Source organism: Leucopleurus acutus, assembly GCF_964270905.1.
Source record: "Leucopleurus acutus genome assembly, chromosome: 18".
In the NCBI taxonomy this organism is placed as follows: Eukaryota; Metazoa; Chordata; class Mammalia; order Artiodactyla; family Delphinidae; genus Leucopleurus; species Leucopleurus acutus.
The window spans coordinates 78,416,692-78,432,015 of NC_139160.1; the positions used below are offsets into that span (position 1 = coordinate 78,416,692).

General features: G+C 63.0%; 1 protein-coding gene across 2 annotated transcripts in view; it reads right to left on the reverse strand.

The window, feature by feature from the left end:
- Positions 1-734: 734 nt before the first annotated feature.
- The window catches only part of GAS6 (growth arrest specific 6), a 32,718-nt gene continuing 18,128 nt past the window's right edge, over positions 735-15,324 (reverse strand). For both annotated transcript variants that reach the window (XM_082859584.1, XM_082859585.1), the window contains exons 5-15: positions 15,159-15,281; positions 14,292-14,414; positions 11,939-12,061; positions 11,266-11,387; positions 10,517-10,635; positions 10,053-10,242; positions 8,031-8,195; positions 6,857-7,025; positions 3,430-3,602; positions 2,043-2,271; positions 735-1,170 (exon numbers count right to left, since the gene is read on the reverse strand). In XM_082859584.1, coding sequence (XP_082715710.1) covers positions 1,019-1,170; positions 2,043-2,271; positions 3,430-3,602; positions 6,857-7,025; positions 8,031-8,195; positions 10,053-10,242; positions 10,517-10,635; positions 11,266-11,387; positions 11,939-12,061; positions 14,292-14,414; positions 15,159-15,281 — 1,688 coding nt within the window. In that variant the 3' untranslated portion in view covers positions 735-1,018. The remainder of the gene's footprint in view (positions 1,171-2,042; positions 2,272-3,429; positions 3,603-6,856; positions 7,026-8,030; positions 8,196-10,052; positions 10,243-10,516; positions 10,636-11,265; positions 11,388-11,938; positions 12,062-14,291; positions 14,415-15,158; positions 15,282-15,324) is intronic.

Consider the following 15,324-nt stretch of genomic DNA (forward strand, 5'->3'; position numbering starts at 1 on the left):
CGCCCCTGCTTGTCTCTGGGTCAGGTTGTGACTGTAAACTCACGTTCAGCAGCGGGGTGGGGGGGAGGCGGGCGGGTGCAGAGACCCCGAAGCCGCTTTGAGGGATTAGAGCCATGAAGCTGAAATGGGGCCGTGGGACCCTGGGCTGCCTGCCTGAGAACACACTTCAGGGTTTAGTATTTGAAAAGATAGAATCTCAGTCTTGGGGTGGAGGGAAGCCCCACCGGCTGCCGGAAACTCCCCTGGGACCCTCTGCTGCGACAGCGCCCGCAGCCCCGGACGTGTCCGCAGCAGCTGCAAATGCCGGGCTTTTGCTCTCCCCCGTGACCTGGGCTGGCGTTGTGGTGTCGTTACTGCCCCCCATGCTCCTGAAGCCAGAGCGAAAGGCCCGTGTGCTCGACCCCCGGCAGACCCGGCTCGCTCGACAACGAGCAGGTGCCTTCCGGCACCGCGCACGGCCTCCCGAAATGAGAAGGTGGCAGAACCGAGGCTGCGGGTTTGCACGGGGAGCCGGCGGCGCTGACCTGTGGCGCCTGCCCGTGGCCGCGCAGGCAGGCGACCGGCACTGCCGCCTCCCGGAAAGCGGCTCATCCCTGTCTCGGGGACGCCGGCGGCAGGCGGAAGGGATGCCGCCTGGAGTTAAAGCCGATGGGCCTGGCGGACCGCTCTCGGCCTCGGACCCCATGACGGCTGCGCCGCTCAGTGCCAAGGGGCAGAAAGCGCTGACTCAGAGCTCGGGAGGTTCCGTAAACGTTTTATTTTTCCATAGTTTTAGGTCAGAGAGAAGCATCTGGTAATAAAAATAACAGAATTCTCTTCCCGGGTCCGCTCGGGTGGTGCTGAGGTGAGTCCGCTATTTACACATATGTTACACACGGGCAGGGAGGCCGTGAGGGGAGCTGGCGGGCGGGGGATCAGTGTCTCGGGCAGGGGTGCGGGGGCCTCCCGCCGTCCTTCCTGGTCTGGGAAGAAAGCTAAGGCGCACGTGGCTGTGCGGGTGTCCGGCGGCAGCAGAAGCCTAGGCGGCCGGCTCAGCTGGGGGGCAGGAGTGGGCCGTGATGTCGCTGTGCTTGTAGATGGCCTCGTCCAGGTCCAGAACCTTCCGGTTGACCTCCAGCGTCATGCAGCCGCGGTAGAAGGCTGTGACCGGGGCCGAGGTCACTGGCACATCTGGGCCGCGGGGGAAGAACAAACACGTCTCAGGGGGCGAGATGCCTGGCGTCTGGGGCCCGGGCTCCCCGCTCTGCGTCTCCAGCTGCCTCGAGGGCACGGTTTCCCATCCCTGCAGAACCCCTCCGTCTGGCTCGGGCACACGCCCTAGGCAGGTGGTGAACCGCTGCCGCCAGGCTTGACGCTGCACCCCGGCCCCCAGGAGCGCACACAGATAGTCAGATCAATTAAATATTATCTTCTCGGCCCGAATGAGTCATGCCCAGGGCTTCCAGGCTTTCTCTCGTCCTCTTCAAAGCTCTGCTTATTAAAACCAAATGCACTCTGAGTCTGCCAGCCAAGACAGAGATGCCGCCGTCTGTGGCAAGTGGACACCCACCCTGAGGGGTGGGAGCGGACAGGGGCTTACGTGAGGCCCTGGCCTCGTCCTCCTGCCACCACTTCGCCCCGATTCCTGGCTCCACCTGACCAGACCTGAGCCCCGGACGCAGGAGGGGCCGGGGTCACTCTGCCTGCTGCCATGGCAACTGGACACCAGGCCTCAGGGGCGAGGCTGGCTGGGGCGCTGGGGCACCCAGCCCCCAGCGTGGCCCAGTGGGCTGAACCCTCCTCACTAGCCTTGGCCGGAGCCACCGTCTGATGCCCACGGTTGGGGGAGGGGCTCCTGGAGGGTGCGGGAGCCGGGCGGGGGGGAAGCTTCAGGCTGCCGCTTGGGCCTGCAAGCGTGTTCTCAGCCGGAACGCCACACACAATGGCAGGCCGGGGCCGACACCCAGCGAGCACCCGATGCAGCCACGGGCCGGCTGCTTCCCTCCTCCTTTAGTACAGAGCAGCCCAGTTCTGCTTGGGGCGAGCAAGTTGGGGCACCCTACCTGGCAGCCCCCCGACGAAGGTGAGCACGGAGCCCTGCAGGTGCCTCCCGAGGACGGCCAGCCTCTCCTGCAGCCCTGCTGGGCTCACTTCACTCTGGCCCTTCGTGCCGTCCACCTCCAGGGTGGCCTCGTCCTTGTTCACAGAAACGGTCACAACGTGCTCCTGGCCGTCACAGACCTTGATCTCCATCAGGACCAGGGTGACGCTCTCCACGGCCAGGACGACCAGCTGTGGGGAGAAGCATGCCTGAGCAGGGGCAGGGCAGGTGGGGTGGCGGCCAAGTGCCCGCGGGCCCTGTTGTCCTGCCCTGTCCTGCGGGCCTCCTGCGGGCAGGGTCGCCTGCGGCCGGGGTATGACAGGGACTCAGTCTCTATTCGGGTGAAGGAGGGGGCCACCTGGACCCTGTCCAACGTGATGGAGGACGAACAAATAAAGCCACACACCCTCGGGCGGGAGCTGGGGGGAAACACGCTCCAGAAACGGGAATGCACATGCATTGGCCTGGGCAGAGGTGACCCCAGTCACCAGCGTGTCCACAGGCGGGACACAGGATAGGGCTGCCCCTCCACGTGGAGCTGCCACGAAGCAGCACAGAGGGGCCCGGGCAGCAAATGCACACGCCAGGCAGAACACGCCTCTGACAACACAGGGCAGAGGCGCGTGATGACCGATGGCCCTCCCCTCCCTCCCTCTCCCCGCCCAGGGAGGTGGTCTCAGCTGGGTGGGCCTCGGGGCCGTTTGTCCCAAGTACCGGGACGGGGGAAAGCCGGCCTGGGCAGGGCGCGAATCTGCGCCCATCAGCTTGCAGACCCGCTAAGAGGGGAGCTGGGTGGCCCCCGCGGGCAGGCTGACTTGGTGAACACACCCCTCTTAGGACAGAGGTGAGAAAATAAACCTATTTCCGCCACCTCTTAGCTGTTCTCTGAGAAAACAGTAAGTCCAGTCAGCATGGTGTTGGCGTGGTGTGGGGAGAGTCGGGAGAGGGGGGCTGCGTGGAGGTGACGGGCAGCGTGTCCAGGGGCGTGTGCCCAGAGCTCCGCCTGCGTCCCCAGGGGGCCGCGTGACAAGGGTCTGGGGCACGTTTGCGCATCTTTTTCAAAAGGAAGATCTGATCTGTGAGCAAAGTCCTTTGGCTTACATACGAGCAATTAATTCAAACTGCTACACCACCGAGCGGGTGGGAAAGTCTCCCCACCGCACAACGGGCTTCGGGAACGCAACATTGTCCCCGAGCCACGCGTGGCTGCTCTGGCCCTGGAGAGAGACGGGGAGGGTGGGCTGGAACCTCGAGGGGCATGGTGCGGGCCACAGCCTGGCTGGGCACTGGGCGCTGGGGCAGCAGTGCGTCCTCAGGGGTCGGGGGTGGGGTGGGGCAGTGAGTGGTACCTGCTTTTTGAGCTTCTTGGTGGAGTGGTAGTCGACCAGGGCCACGGAGAGGGCCACGGCCTGGTCATCGCCCACCAGCGCAAGCAGCATCCCCGTGTCGGCGGCGGGGCGGATCCGAGCCACGGCCTCTACTTCCCAGGTGGTCTCGGTCCCGACGTCCGGCGATGTCCGAGCTGCAATGAAGGCGGCACATCACAGGGCGATCCAGACCCGAGAGGCGGGGAGCGAGACGCGGCGAGCTCAGCTCCCCCGCGGCCCCAGGCAGCAGAGGACGCCGGGCGGCGGAGGAGGTGGGAAGCCGGTAACAGCCTCCCAGAACCCGCGGTTCGCGCCAACAGCTGGGAAGTGACGGGGGCCGGGCTCTGGACTCAGGTCTGGGCCGCAGTCCAGAGGCCCCAGGCCGCCTGAGGATGGCCATGCCGCCCGCTCCCCCGAGCGCCCCTTCGCGTGACCACCGGGCCACCTAGTCCCGCCGGGACCTCAGACGCGCCACTCGGGCCGTGCTCAGCCCCCGGGCGCCCCCGACTCCCTCCCCGCAGGTCAGTTGAATGGGGCGGGCGTCTCAGCCTTCGACCCTCTGCACCTCACCTGCGGCCTTGTGCAGCCCTGCAAGCTGAAGGACTTTGAAAAGTTAAAGACGCGAAGAAAATGGAAGCTTCCACGAGCCCCACTCAACAGCACATACGATCTTAAATCCTGAGCTGCGCTTTTCTACCGTCACAGTCGACGCGTCCGCGGGTGAGGTTTTGTTCGGGTGTGTTAGACGGGCCGCAGTAGGTACCGCGTGTGGATTATAAACCATACGGTGCGTGTCACGCATACGACGCATTGGAATGAGTACACATGGTGCACGCCTCTTGCACAAACTGCTCCAAAGCACTTGTGGTAGCAGGGCTGCATTCCGGTTCTCGGAGGGCGAACGCCACCTCACGTTTCTTCCCCACGTGTGATCACCTGCTGCTGAAGGGGCCAGACAACCTCCGCCCTCTTGGTTTTTAAGTGTTTCTACCTCGTGAGGATGTCAGGCAGGGGCTGCTTCGGCAGAAGGATGCTGAGGCCACGTCTGCGAACATCTGGGCTCGGACCTCGCCGCGGGCCGGTCTCTCCCCCCAGTGGACTGTGTGCCCCTCAAATCGTGTGTGCGTCCGCATCCCAGAGGGGCCTGTTACGGCCAGTTCCCATAATTGTTCATCGAATCGAACGCACACAGAATTGGAAAAAGGAACCGACCCAGCCTTCTCCTCTGCTGCCGAGCTCCCCCTGCACCCCTGCGGCAGGGGGAGTATGTTCCCTGCTGAGTCCCCGGACAGATGAGGCCCGCGGCCTGGTTGCCAGCAGTGTGCTTAAGGCACCGACGCCTCGGCTCCCCTGGGGGAGTTTTCTCGGGTGCACAGTGGGGTCAACCACATGCCCCTCACCGAGGGCTTCTCAGGCTTTGAGACCCAGTGAGTCCAGATCCACTGGGACCTGCTGCTGAGGACAGTATCTGTCATTTCCTAATGTGTCCTTTCTGTGTTGTAACGTGAGAACGTTGACGGTATAGTTCAAGACACATTAAAAATGCATAGAGTTCTAACTACCAGTTGGCCTTTGTTGTCACAGAACTTGAAGATCAAAACCATGCAGCAAAACGGCGAGCAGACCACAGCAGGCACGGTGACGGGCACAGGGACAGCACTGCAGCCAGTGGAGACCGTGCCTGCGGTGTCTGTGTTACCACAGTGTTAGTGAAAAAGGAATGAAACATTTATGCTCCATGATGTGATATTAAACATCACAGGATGCTCTAGGGTTGCACGTACAAAAACAAAGACTGAAAGAGTGACGTGTTTTGTGTGAGGTGGTGCGATTAGGGGTCAATGGTTCTTTTCTAAAAATCCTTCAGTGACGTGGTGATGCTTTTGACAATTAAAGACAGAAAGGGGACAGTGACACAAGGTCTTGAGAGGATGGCCCGACTTGCTAAGGAGGAGGGAGCAGGCCCCACGTCCTCCGAGCTGGACGGGCCCTCCTTGAACTTGCAGGCCACCGGGGCAGTGAGGTCTGAAGGAGGCAGCAGGCCACCTGCCCTCCTGGGCTGACAAGCAGGGCCGGGGTGGGGTGGGGGGTCACGTGTGCACCTTCAACCCCGAAAGGCTCAGAGTCTAGGAACAGAGAGGGGTGGGGGTACCCCGGGGACTCTCTCAGGGTGAGAGTGTGGAGGGGGGAGCAGAGCCGGGAGCGGGGGCCTTCGCAGCAATGCCAGGAGCCTGGCAGGAGGAGTGGGCTGCGGAGAAGGGGAGGGGGGCGACCCTGGAGCCTCCCTGGACCAGGTGTCCACCTGGGACTGCCGGGCAGCCCGGGCTCTGGATGCCTTCCCGACCCTCGGAAAGAGGCGCACGGTTCTGTGCGAGCTGTCCCTGGGCCGGGACCCAGGGCTCTCCCAACATCCTCAACTTGGAAGTCACTAAGGCCCGTGAGCCCAGGCACGGTGACACCTCGGGGCTGCAGCTGGTGCCCCCTGGGAAACAGAGGCTAACTTCAACCCTGTCAGAGGGGAAGTCGGGGAAATCCTGGGTCCAGACTCAAATGGAGCCGCCACCGTCCCCGCCCCCGACCCCGACGTCCGCACCGTCCGGGGTGGCGTCCCCAGAGCAGAGGCGGCGTCCCCAGAGCAGAGGCGGCAACGGCGCCGCCGGGATTTGGAACACTCACTCATTTCACATAAAGCTGGCATCTGAGTGCTCGCTTATCAGCACGGGAGGATTATTTGTCTTTACTGTAAAAGTTGTCACTGATGGATAATAAAAGGGCAGAGATAGTTGTGGTTTGTTCCAGGAATGAAGGGCCCTGCTTCACAGAAGCCGGAGGGACTCTGGGCCGACCCTGTGTCCCCTGCGGCAGCACGCTGGCCCCCAGCGGCCCACCCCGCCCGCTACGAGGCCTGCTCCTGTCTCCCCGGGTGTGAAGGAGAAGCTCCTTTGCTGCCTCCATAGCGGCTGGAAAAGCCCGGCTCCTTGGGGCCTCTCTCCTTCTCGTCCTTCTGAAGCTCGAGCTCAGGGACTCCTTGAGCCGTTGCCCCCTCCCCACGGCCCACGGCGCTGTGACTGCAGTGCTGGGCGTTCCCGAGTGGCTCCGTCTACATCTACGTGGATGAGCCTGAGCCTGTCTTGTCTCAGAACCTTCTGGGAAGCTCCCCTTAGAGCCCTGCATCCGCCTGCCCGTCTCGGCCACCAAGCACCGGCACCCTCCTCCGTCCCTTTTTTCCCAGCCCTGCGCCCTGGGAGTGGGCCTGTGCCCCGCCCGTAGCCCGGGGGCCGTGAGGCCGTCCCTTCTGCCGTCTTCCCGGTAGGAAACTGCTTCCTGCTTCTCTGGTTTTTAGTGTATTTCGGCGTATTTTGGCTGCAAGGACAAGCACAGCCATCCCGATGCAGGAGCCAGGACTCACCATAATCCAGGCTGTAGGAGGCAAACCCTCTCCCAGGGAAGAAGGAGCCTCTCTCGGTCAAGGAGAAGCACTGCATGTTCACGTTCGCCTTGACCGTCTCCTGGACGGTGGTGTCCTCACCGTCCAGCCAGTGCCAACTCCTCAGGCAGCCGTCCAGACGGGGGTTCATCTGGAAAGACAGAGACCCCCGGTGGCTTCCTGGTGCCGCCCGCTCCCACAGTGCCCTCCCGGCGCAGGCACGTGGAAATCCACCACTAACGTGGATGAATCCTGCGGGGGGAGGTGTTTCCACTACAGGCTCCGCGCTCACAGAGGGATTCGCTGCCTGACTCCAGGTACACGGCACACGCAGCAGCACACATGGCACGTCCGCGCCCCACCCGTCCTCCTCTGCCTGCACCCGGTCCCCACTCATCTAACAGACACAGGGCGCTGACCACCACCTGGAAGGACGAGGGCGAGGGGTCCCTTCCACAGCAGCTGTGCCTGCGCTCCTGCCAGGCGCCCAAAGCACCTGGGGTGTGTAGGGCGGGGGCTGGGGACCCGCAGCTGTGCACTTGCCACATGACTCTGCGCACATCAGGTCGCCCCAGCCTTTGTCTGTAAAACGAGGAGGCATGAGGCACACGGATGGGACTCTGGGGTGTGGGCCAGCCCTCTGGAGGGAAGGCGCTGCCGCCGCCACCCTCTACTCAGAACCTCAGCGTGCTGGACTCACGTCTCGTGTTCAGTGTGGAAATCAGACCCGGAACACCAGGGATTCTGGCCGTGGACATCGGCACACCGGGGGAGTGGGGTGATGAGATGGGACAGGACTTTGGGAAATGACCAACGCCAACCTCCCGTTAGGTCTTGTTTCCCCTGTGGGAATCCCGGCAGGGTTTACAACCCAAATGTACTTGGGAACTGCCCAAAAAAGTGAGTGTTCTTTTTGTTAAAGGATAGTTTCTTTGTGATTTATCTCCTCTGCAAAATAGATATTTTTATCATGAATTTAGACGAGGACGCGAATGAGTTTCGTAGAGAGATGGTGCGGTGCGTGATGCAGCCGCACTGCGGCTTGTTAGGGTCTAGAGATGCCTGCCTCCCTCCGGTCCTCTCCCAGGGCCCTCAGGGTTAAACCCTGCGCTCAGCCACCTGGGCTCCGACCTCAGGGGCTAAGGACAGTACTTACAGGCTGGACGAGGTCTTTCTCCTTGAAGGGAACGCCTCCCACGGTCAGGTTCAGATGGTATAGTCCTCTGTCCAGCTGGAACAGGTCACCGGCCACGGCGATCTTCATGACAGCATCCTTGTTCACCTTGATCACCAGGTTCCGTTCGAGCTCCTCAACAGAGATCTGAAGAGCACAAGTGCTGTGAGGGTGGATGTGCACCTTCTGAAGGGGCGCCAAGCCTTGGGTACCAATTCCCATCACCACCCAGGGCCAAGAGACCCCCAGCCTCGGGGGGGCCACGTTCCCATCACCACCCAGGGCCGAGAGACCCCCAGCCTCGGGGGGGCCACGTTCCCATCACCACCCAGGGCCAAGAGACCCCCAGCCTCGGGGGGTCCATGCTCATCACCTGTACTGCTTCCCTGGCATCTATGGTGTGGCTCCGACCCTGCCGGTTTTGGTTTCCCTCCCAATGCTACTCCCTCCCCCTGGCCCCCCCTCCTCCTGCAGGTGAGCCCACCTGGAGCCCCTTCCCCATCTCTGGACCCTAAATTAAGCCTCAGTCAGGGAGCTGCCTTCCGGGGGCCTGAGGTCACTGCCCCCTTGGGTCAGCCCTGACACCTCTGGCCCTTAGCTTCTCCCACCCCTCACTGGGCACTTTGAATACAAGAGGACATATGTTACCTTGGGATCTCCAGCAATAGTGCCTGGCACGGACTGAATGCTGACTGAACGTATGAATTCTTTCTAAAACTTGGCACTCTTTCCTGCTTTCCTTGTAGGAAAATTAAAAAATCTGTCACTCTATACACGATGCATCTTCCTAATGACCCAGAAGCCCCTCAATTTCCTTTCTGGCTCAGGTGGAGAAACATTTAGGTACTGGGTCTGAATTTGGTCAGGAGACAGCAGTGTGCACATGTGGGGAGCCTCAGGGGCAGGGAGAGTGGGCAGAGGTCGTTGTGGAACTGGCCCTGCACCTCAAGGACCAGTTTGTGCCTTGGGTGGGCTGGCAGCCACGTGCATCCACTGGTCATGCCTCCTCTAGCCCCTTCCCCTCGGGCAGTGTCCCAGCCCCGCTTGGGACCCTCCTGCCCTCAACCGCGGGGCAGCGGGTTCCCACGTGTGGAGCTCCCTCAACCCCGAGACGGCTTCCCTCTAGATCGACTGTTTTATCTGTAACTTTGCGGAAGGCATCCCTCCTGCTGCTTTGGAGATGCTCGTACTTTAAGAGTCCAGGAAAGGAGGAGCTAGACGCCACCGACAGGATGGAAATATTAGCAAACGTCTACACTGTTTTTATTCGCAGAGACCAGGGCAAATTTTTCCATTTAATCTTCACTTCTAGAGGAAAAAAGAATGCTTTTCCCATTTCTCTTTCAAGCACTTACTTCTACAAGCCCAGTTCCAACTAAGGTTGCCTCCAAGTTTGGGGAGGGAGCCTGCGTGTCACAGGCTGCTTTGCGCCAGGCATCATGGTGGAGGACAGAGCGGCAGCTCCAAAGCCACCAGCTGCAGTTCAGGCTCTGGGCGGTCACGGCACCTCCCTCGAGAGGCTGGAGGTCAGCGTGAACGGAGCAGGCCAGGGGGGCAGAGCCTGGGACGGCGTCACGAGTCACGTCTGACCCTGCCCCACACCGAGAGCCGGGCCCCGGGACCTTGGCCGGTTCTCAGCCTCGACGCGACTGGCAGTCTGAACCGGCGGGTCCTCGAGGTGGGGAGTCCCGAGCCCCCCTGGCCTCAATCCAGCTGCCAGGGGACCCCCATGCCCCCTCACAGCTGTGATAAGCAGAAGTGTCTCCAGACACAGCCAGGTGTCCTCAGAGGAGTCACCCACTGAGAATCACGGCCGCTGCGGTGGAAGCCCTGCTCTGCTTCTGTGAGGACATAATGCCCATCTGAGCGCAGGCTTTCTGGCGCGGGGCCGTCCTGCCACGGCTGCACCCACTAACTGCTGAGTGGGCGAGTGCAAGTAGATGCTGGGTCCTCGGCCCAGGAGCCCCGGGCCGGCCCAGGCAGCGCAGAGGGGGCCACGCTCACCGTCTGCCACGAGCCGTGGTTGATGATGGGTCCGCTGCTGGTGATGCGGCCCACGCCCTGGTAGCGGAGTTGCAGCTCCAGTCGGCCGGCCCGCAGGCCCAGGACGATCCAGGTGCTGTCCCGATGGCCTCCGGCGAAAAACAGGACGCCCTCAGGATCGAAGGTCCTGAAGTCGAACTCAGCCACCAGTCTGAGCGCCGGCAGAAACGAGTGGGTTACACGCGGGTCGTGGTGCATGACCCCTCCCGGCGGGGCTCGCCTGGCCTCGGGAAGAGCCCAGGTGAGCGGGCCGAATGCCGCCCGCACCCCAACACCAGCAGCGAGTCCCCGGGGAGGCGTACAGCTGGCACCAGCCCTGAGGCCCACGCGGCTGTGCTGGACTGCGGGCTCCCCGGCCGGGACGCGAGCACGGGGCTGACTTTGCCCCCCGCCGCCAGGCCCAGACGCTCGGGCCGTCCTCTCACCTCGTGGGCTGCAGCCGTTTGAAGCGCAACCTGATCACGGGCGTCCCGCTGAACATGCGGCCCAGGTACAGCGACTTCACACTCTTGGCCACGTTGAAGGGCACACAGGGCAGGATGTCCTGTCAGGAGCGGGGAGCTGGCCTCAGGTGGGGGCCCTCGGCCGGGCTCCCACTGGAACCCCCAGGGACCCTGCTGCCCCCAGCCCAGCCCATCATGGGGGCTCCCAGGGGAGGCTGGTCTCCGATGTTTTCAGAGGCCCCCGCTCCCTGCTGGCAGCTTCTCCAGCACCATCCTTCCCTGTGCATTTCCCTTCTGCTTTCATATTTTAATTATGGAATATTTCAAACGTACGGAGAATAATAAAAACAACTATAAAATGTTGTAAAAGAAGCAAAAAATGGAGACCTTGAAGTTGTTTCTAGAATGTTCCCTGCTCTACGATGCGGCTTCTCCACTACCTGGAGGGCCACACGGTGGGAGCCCCGGGGGGGGGTCACAGGGCAGCCAGGGCGGGCCTGCCCTCACGGTCAGGGGGCGCCTTGCTGCCCACGCATCGCAGAGCCCGGGCGGGGGCTGCGGTCACGCGTGTGTGAGTGAGTCACACTAGGAGGAGCTGAGGTGCCACAACCACACATCGGGTGGCACGGCCACGCCTCCCACCCCGCCTCTCCCCACGGGGCCCGAGGACGCGCTCCCAGCCAGCCCCACGCGGGGCCACAGCGCAGCCGAGAGGCCGGGCCAGGCGCTACCTCGCAGGTGTTCATGTCCCGGGACAGCTTGAGGCCCCCGCGCCCGTCACAGTGGCAGGTGTAGCTCCCAGGGGAGTTGACGCAGGCCTGCTCGCAGCGCCCCTCCGCACACTCGTCCACATCTGCCAGCCACAAGGAAGCGCCTGAGCCCACTGACGCCACCACGCACCCTGCTGCCCCATCACACCGCCACGGACGTGAGTCCCCAGCCCGAGACCCGGGAGCTCCAGGCCCGTGGCTCCCGCCCAGCTGGCCGGCTCCTTCCTGGGGATGCGGGACGGAGGCTGTCAGCATGGCCACGTCAGCATGGGGCACAGGGACAGCCTGGTGGGCGGGCAGGGCCAGGACTACCCCATCCCCTCCCTGGTGGAGGGGCAGCCGCTGGCCCCAGGCAGGAAGGCGGTGGGAGGGAGCATGGCTCTCGGCGCCCCCGGACTCGGCTGGGCTAGGCTGCACCGAGGGCAGGAGAGAAGCCCGTTGCCCAGAAGCACAGGGGCCCCGCCTGGTCGGTCTCCCGGTGTCTCTGGGGAAGAGGCCCAGGTGCACAAGGGGCACGCGCCATGTCGCAGGTGTGCAGGACCCACACGAGCGCTCAAGCACGCTGTGCTCCTGGGAGAGCAGTGCCCTGCGCACGCGTGTGTGTGCGTGTCCTGTGTGGTGTCGGGGCGGGTACCTCGGCAGGACTTCTCCTGGGAGCTGAACGCGTAGCCCTCGTCGCAGAGGCAGGAGTAGGAGCCCGGCAGGTTCTGGCACTGAGCCTCCCCGCAGGCGCCTGCGTCCGCACATTCATCCAAGTCTGCAGGAAAAACCAGCTGTGTTTCGGGTCCACCAGGCCTGCTGGCAGCCGGCCCGAAATGAGACGCCGCCAGCCAGGCTGGGAACCGCCGCTGAGAGGCATCCAGCTCTGCAGAGTGAGCACAGCCTGGCCTGGCGGTGTCATCACTGCACCCTGGGCAACGCAGCCCTCCTCCCCTCCCCTCCCCCATTCCCTCTCCCCTCCCTCCCCTCCTCCCCTCCTCCCCCTCCCTTCTCTCCCCTCCTCTCCCCCTCCCCTCCCCACTCCTCTCCAGCCTCCTCCCTTCCTTCCATCCACTGGGCTTTCCAGCCCCAACCCAGGAGCAGGGGTTGGGTGGGGGGGCACTGCTGATCAGGGGCCTGGTTGAGAAGGCTGATTCCAGACGGTGTACAGGGCACCACCTGGCCGGGCTGCACACAATTGGTGCTTAATTGCAATGACTGCAGTCCAGGAAGGTAAAAAAGTAACTCCTGGGCCCTTTGACTAGAAGTCCCAGCCTGCGCCCTGGAGCCCTGAGCTGACCGCGGAGCCCACCACTGCCTGCCAGGCCTCACTCAGGCTCCCTGGTTCCAACCCCCTCCCCTCGCACCGGCGGCTGCCCGTGGGAAGCCAACGCCACAGTCGCTGTAACTGACAATCAAGGGTCAGTCCTGAGGTTCCATCCCCTCCGCCCCTCTGGCAAACAAGTACAGAAAGCCTGCAGTTAAGAACTGGTTCCTAAAGTGACAGAGGGGCTTTCTAGAAAGCGCAACCGTTACTTCAAATAACATCGATTCCTCAGAAGGCCCACAGGACCGCACGCCGCAAAGACTCACGACCTCGTTACAAGGGCAGCTGAGCAAACACAGGCTTTCAGATGTGGAAACTAAGACTTCTCCCCGCGATCAGTCGATCAGTCGTGGGAAGGAGACAACACAAAGGGCACCTGCTCCCCGCGGGGAGCCTGTAAACCTACACGGTTCCACATCGTCAGGACCCACCTGCACAAGGACCAGACTGCAGCCGTGACGCGGGCTGCTCCGTCCTGAGCAGAACTGAATCTCTAACTTCACGATTCCAAGAACTGGCCTCACGAGAATGGGGTTAACACTGTTGCTCATAATAACCTATATGTTTGTGGGCATCAAAATAATTGTAGCTGGCTCTGCCCCTATATGTAAGCGGACAACTAAAACCGTCAGCAGAGAAACGCTACAGACCCACGTCAACGTCGTCCACCCTGAGAATACGGCGTCTATGTCAGCACGAAGAAGACAGAAGACGGACCTTCACCCCTAACCCCACAGAAGTGGAATGATGTCTGACGGGGGGATTCGTAAGCAGCTCTCTACAGGGAACTGCCCTCAGGAAGCCCCCTTCCTTGTCACTTTAGCAAAGCCACATTGCAGCTGGCTTTCGGCCAGGCACCCCCATGCTCTACTCATCTCCAGCCCAGGCACACCTCTCAGATCTCTTGATCACACAATACCTCGCCTAACCTGTCTCTTCTTTCTGTAGATCAAAGGAGTAGAAATGAACAGATGACCAGATCTCCCCCCAGCTTCCCCTCCAGTAATCTCCCGAACGAACCGTGTGACCAAGATCGCATCTAGAGGGAGGCCGTGAGGAGTCGACACGCCCGCACACAGTGGGGGACGGCAAGGACTCTGACCCCCCATCTCAGGGATTAACTCAGATCCCTTCTCTGTCTCCCTTTAGAAGCTTTCAGGGCCGGGCAGAATCTTCGGAGGTGGTTTCTGGGGGACTCTGAGGACGCCATCTCCCCAGATCGCTGGCCTTTTCTGCCGGTTGTGAGCGCTGGTTCTGTAAGCAGTGAGCAGTGGGAACCTGGGCTCCCTGCCCACCCCCCCACCCCCGCCCCAGGCGTCCTGGGCCCCGACTGGCACAGAAGCCTCTGCTGGCTCTGTGGCCTGGAAGGAGGCCTGGCAGCCGCCTCCCGTCCTGGAGCAGTAGGCACGGCCTCCCCAGCTGGGCCGGCCCTGTCCACAGGTCCTGGTGCCTCAGCCCGTGTGGAGGTGCTGGGGCAGCTCCCCGTGGCCGCGGACATGCCCGGGCATGTGCTGTGTCTGCAGGACGCCCACAGCCTCCAGAGCCTGAGGGACCAGCCACGGCCTGCAGCCTCTCGCAGAGGAGCAAAGCGACTGTGGCTTCAGCCAACCGGCAACTTGGCAATCGCAGAAGAAAATGGGGGAGGAGGAGAGAGGACGGCAACCAGGACCCAGGGCCTCACCGTGGCAGGTCCGGCCGTCCAGGGAGAGTGCGTAGCCGCTGTAGCAGCCACACTGGAAGCTGCCCGGCTTGTTGTAGCAAATCTGGCTGCAGATCCCGCTCTCCTGGCTGCACTCATTGACATCTGGGAACAGGACACAGGGACGGAGAGAGCCAGAGGTGACCCACAACCCGCCTGGAGCACGTCGCAGAGCCTGCATCTCCGACCCCATGGGATCCACTCTCAGATCCTGGGTGGGAGGGCACAGGGGCCCAGGGCTCCCACTGCAGCCAGGGGGCCGCCTGAGGGTTCTAACCACATCCTGGGGGTTTTCTGCAGCTTCTCCGCTGACCCTGCGCACTGCAGACTCAGAGAGTCTCTTGACTCCTTTCTGACAGCTGGGGGGCCGCGCCGGGCGGGGCAGCTACAGGGCACTCTTACTGCCCTGCTCTCAGGAGGGGTCATCGCCCTCCCCGCCCCCCCCCCCCCACCAGGAGGTGGCCTGGCTCGAGCACAGTTCAGGGCTCAGCACGGTGGGGTTTCAAGCTGGGTGGCTCCCCGCCCGGGGGGTAGAGGCAAGACCTCCTGCGCTGTGCAAACATTCGCGCTCTTGGGAGGACCCCGCCCGCCCATCTTCTCCCGGGAGCTGGGAGGGGGCCGGCCAGCGAGGGGCCTGGACCCCCGGCCTGCCGCCCTCCCGCTTCTCCTCTCTCTGCTCTCAGCCAGACGGGCCGGTGCGGCTGTGTCCCCGGCGGGGTGGCAGGTGGCCCGGCGGGGAGAGGCGGAAGAGAGAAGGACTCAGGGCCCCACCAGCCCGGGGCCCTCGGGTGGCCCTGCAGGGAGGGCCTGACGCCTATGCCCAGGCCCGCCCCCAGGCCGTGGCCTTACCTCTGTTGCAGAGCCGTCCCGCCCAGCCGTCTCTGCACTGGCAGTAGAAGGTGCCCATGAGGTCCTGGCAGACCTGGGTCCCCCCCTTATCACAGGGGTCTGGGTAGCACTGATCCGGCAGCTCTGAGTTGGAAGGAAGGAGAAGGCGGCCCTGAGCTGTTCCTGG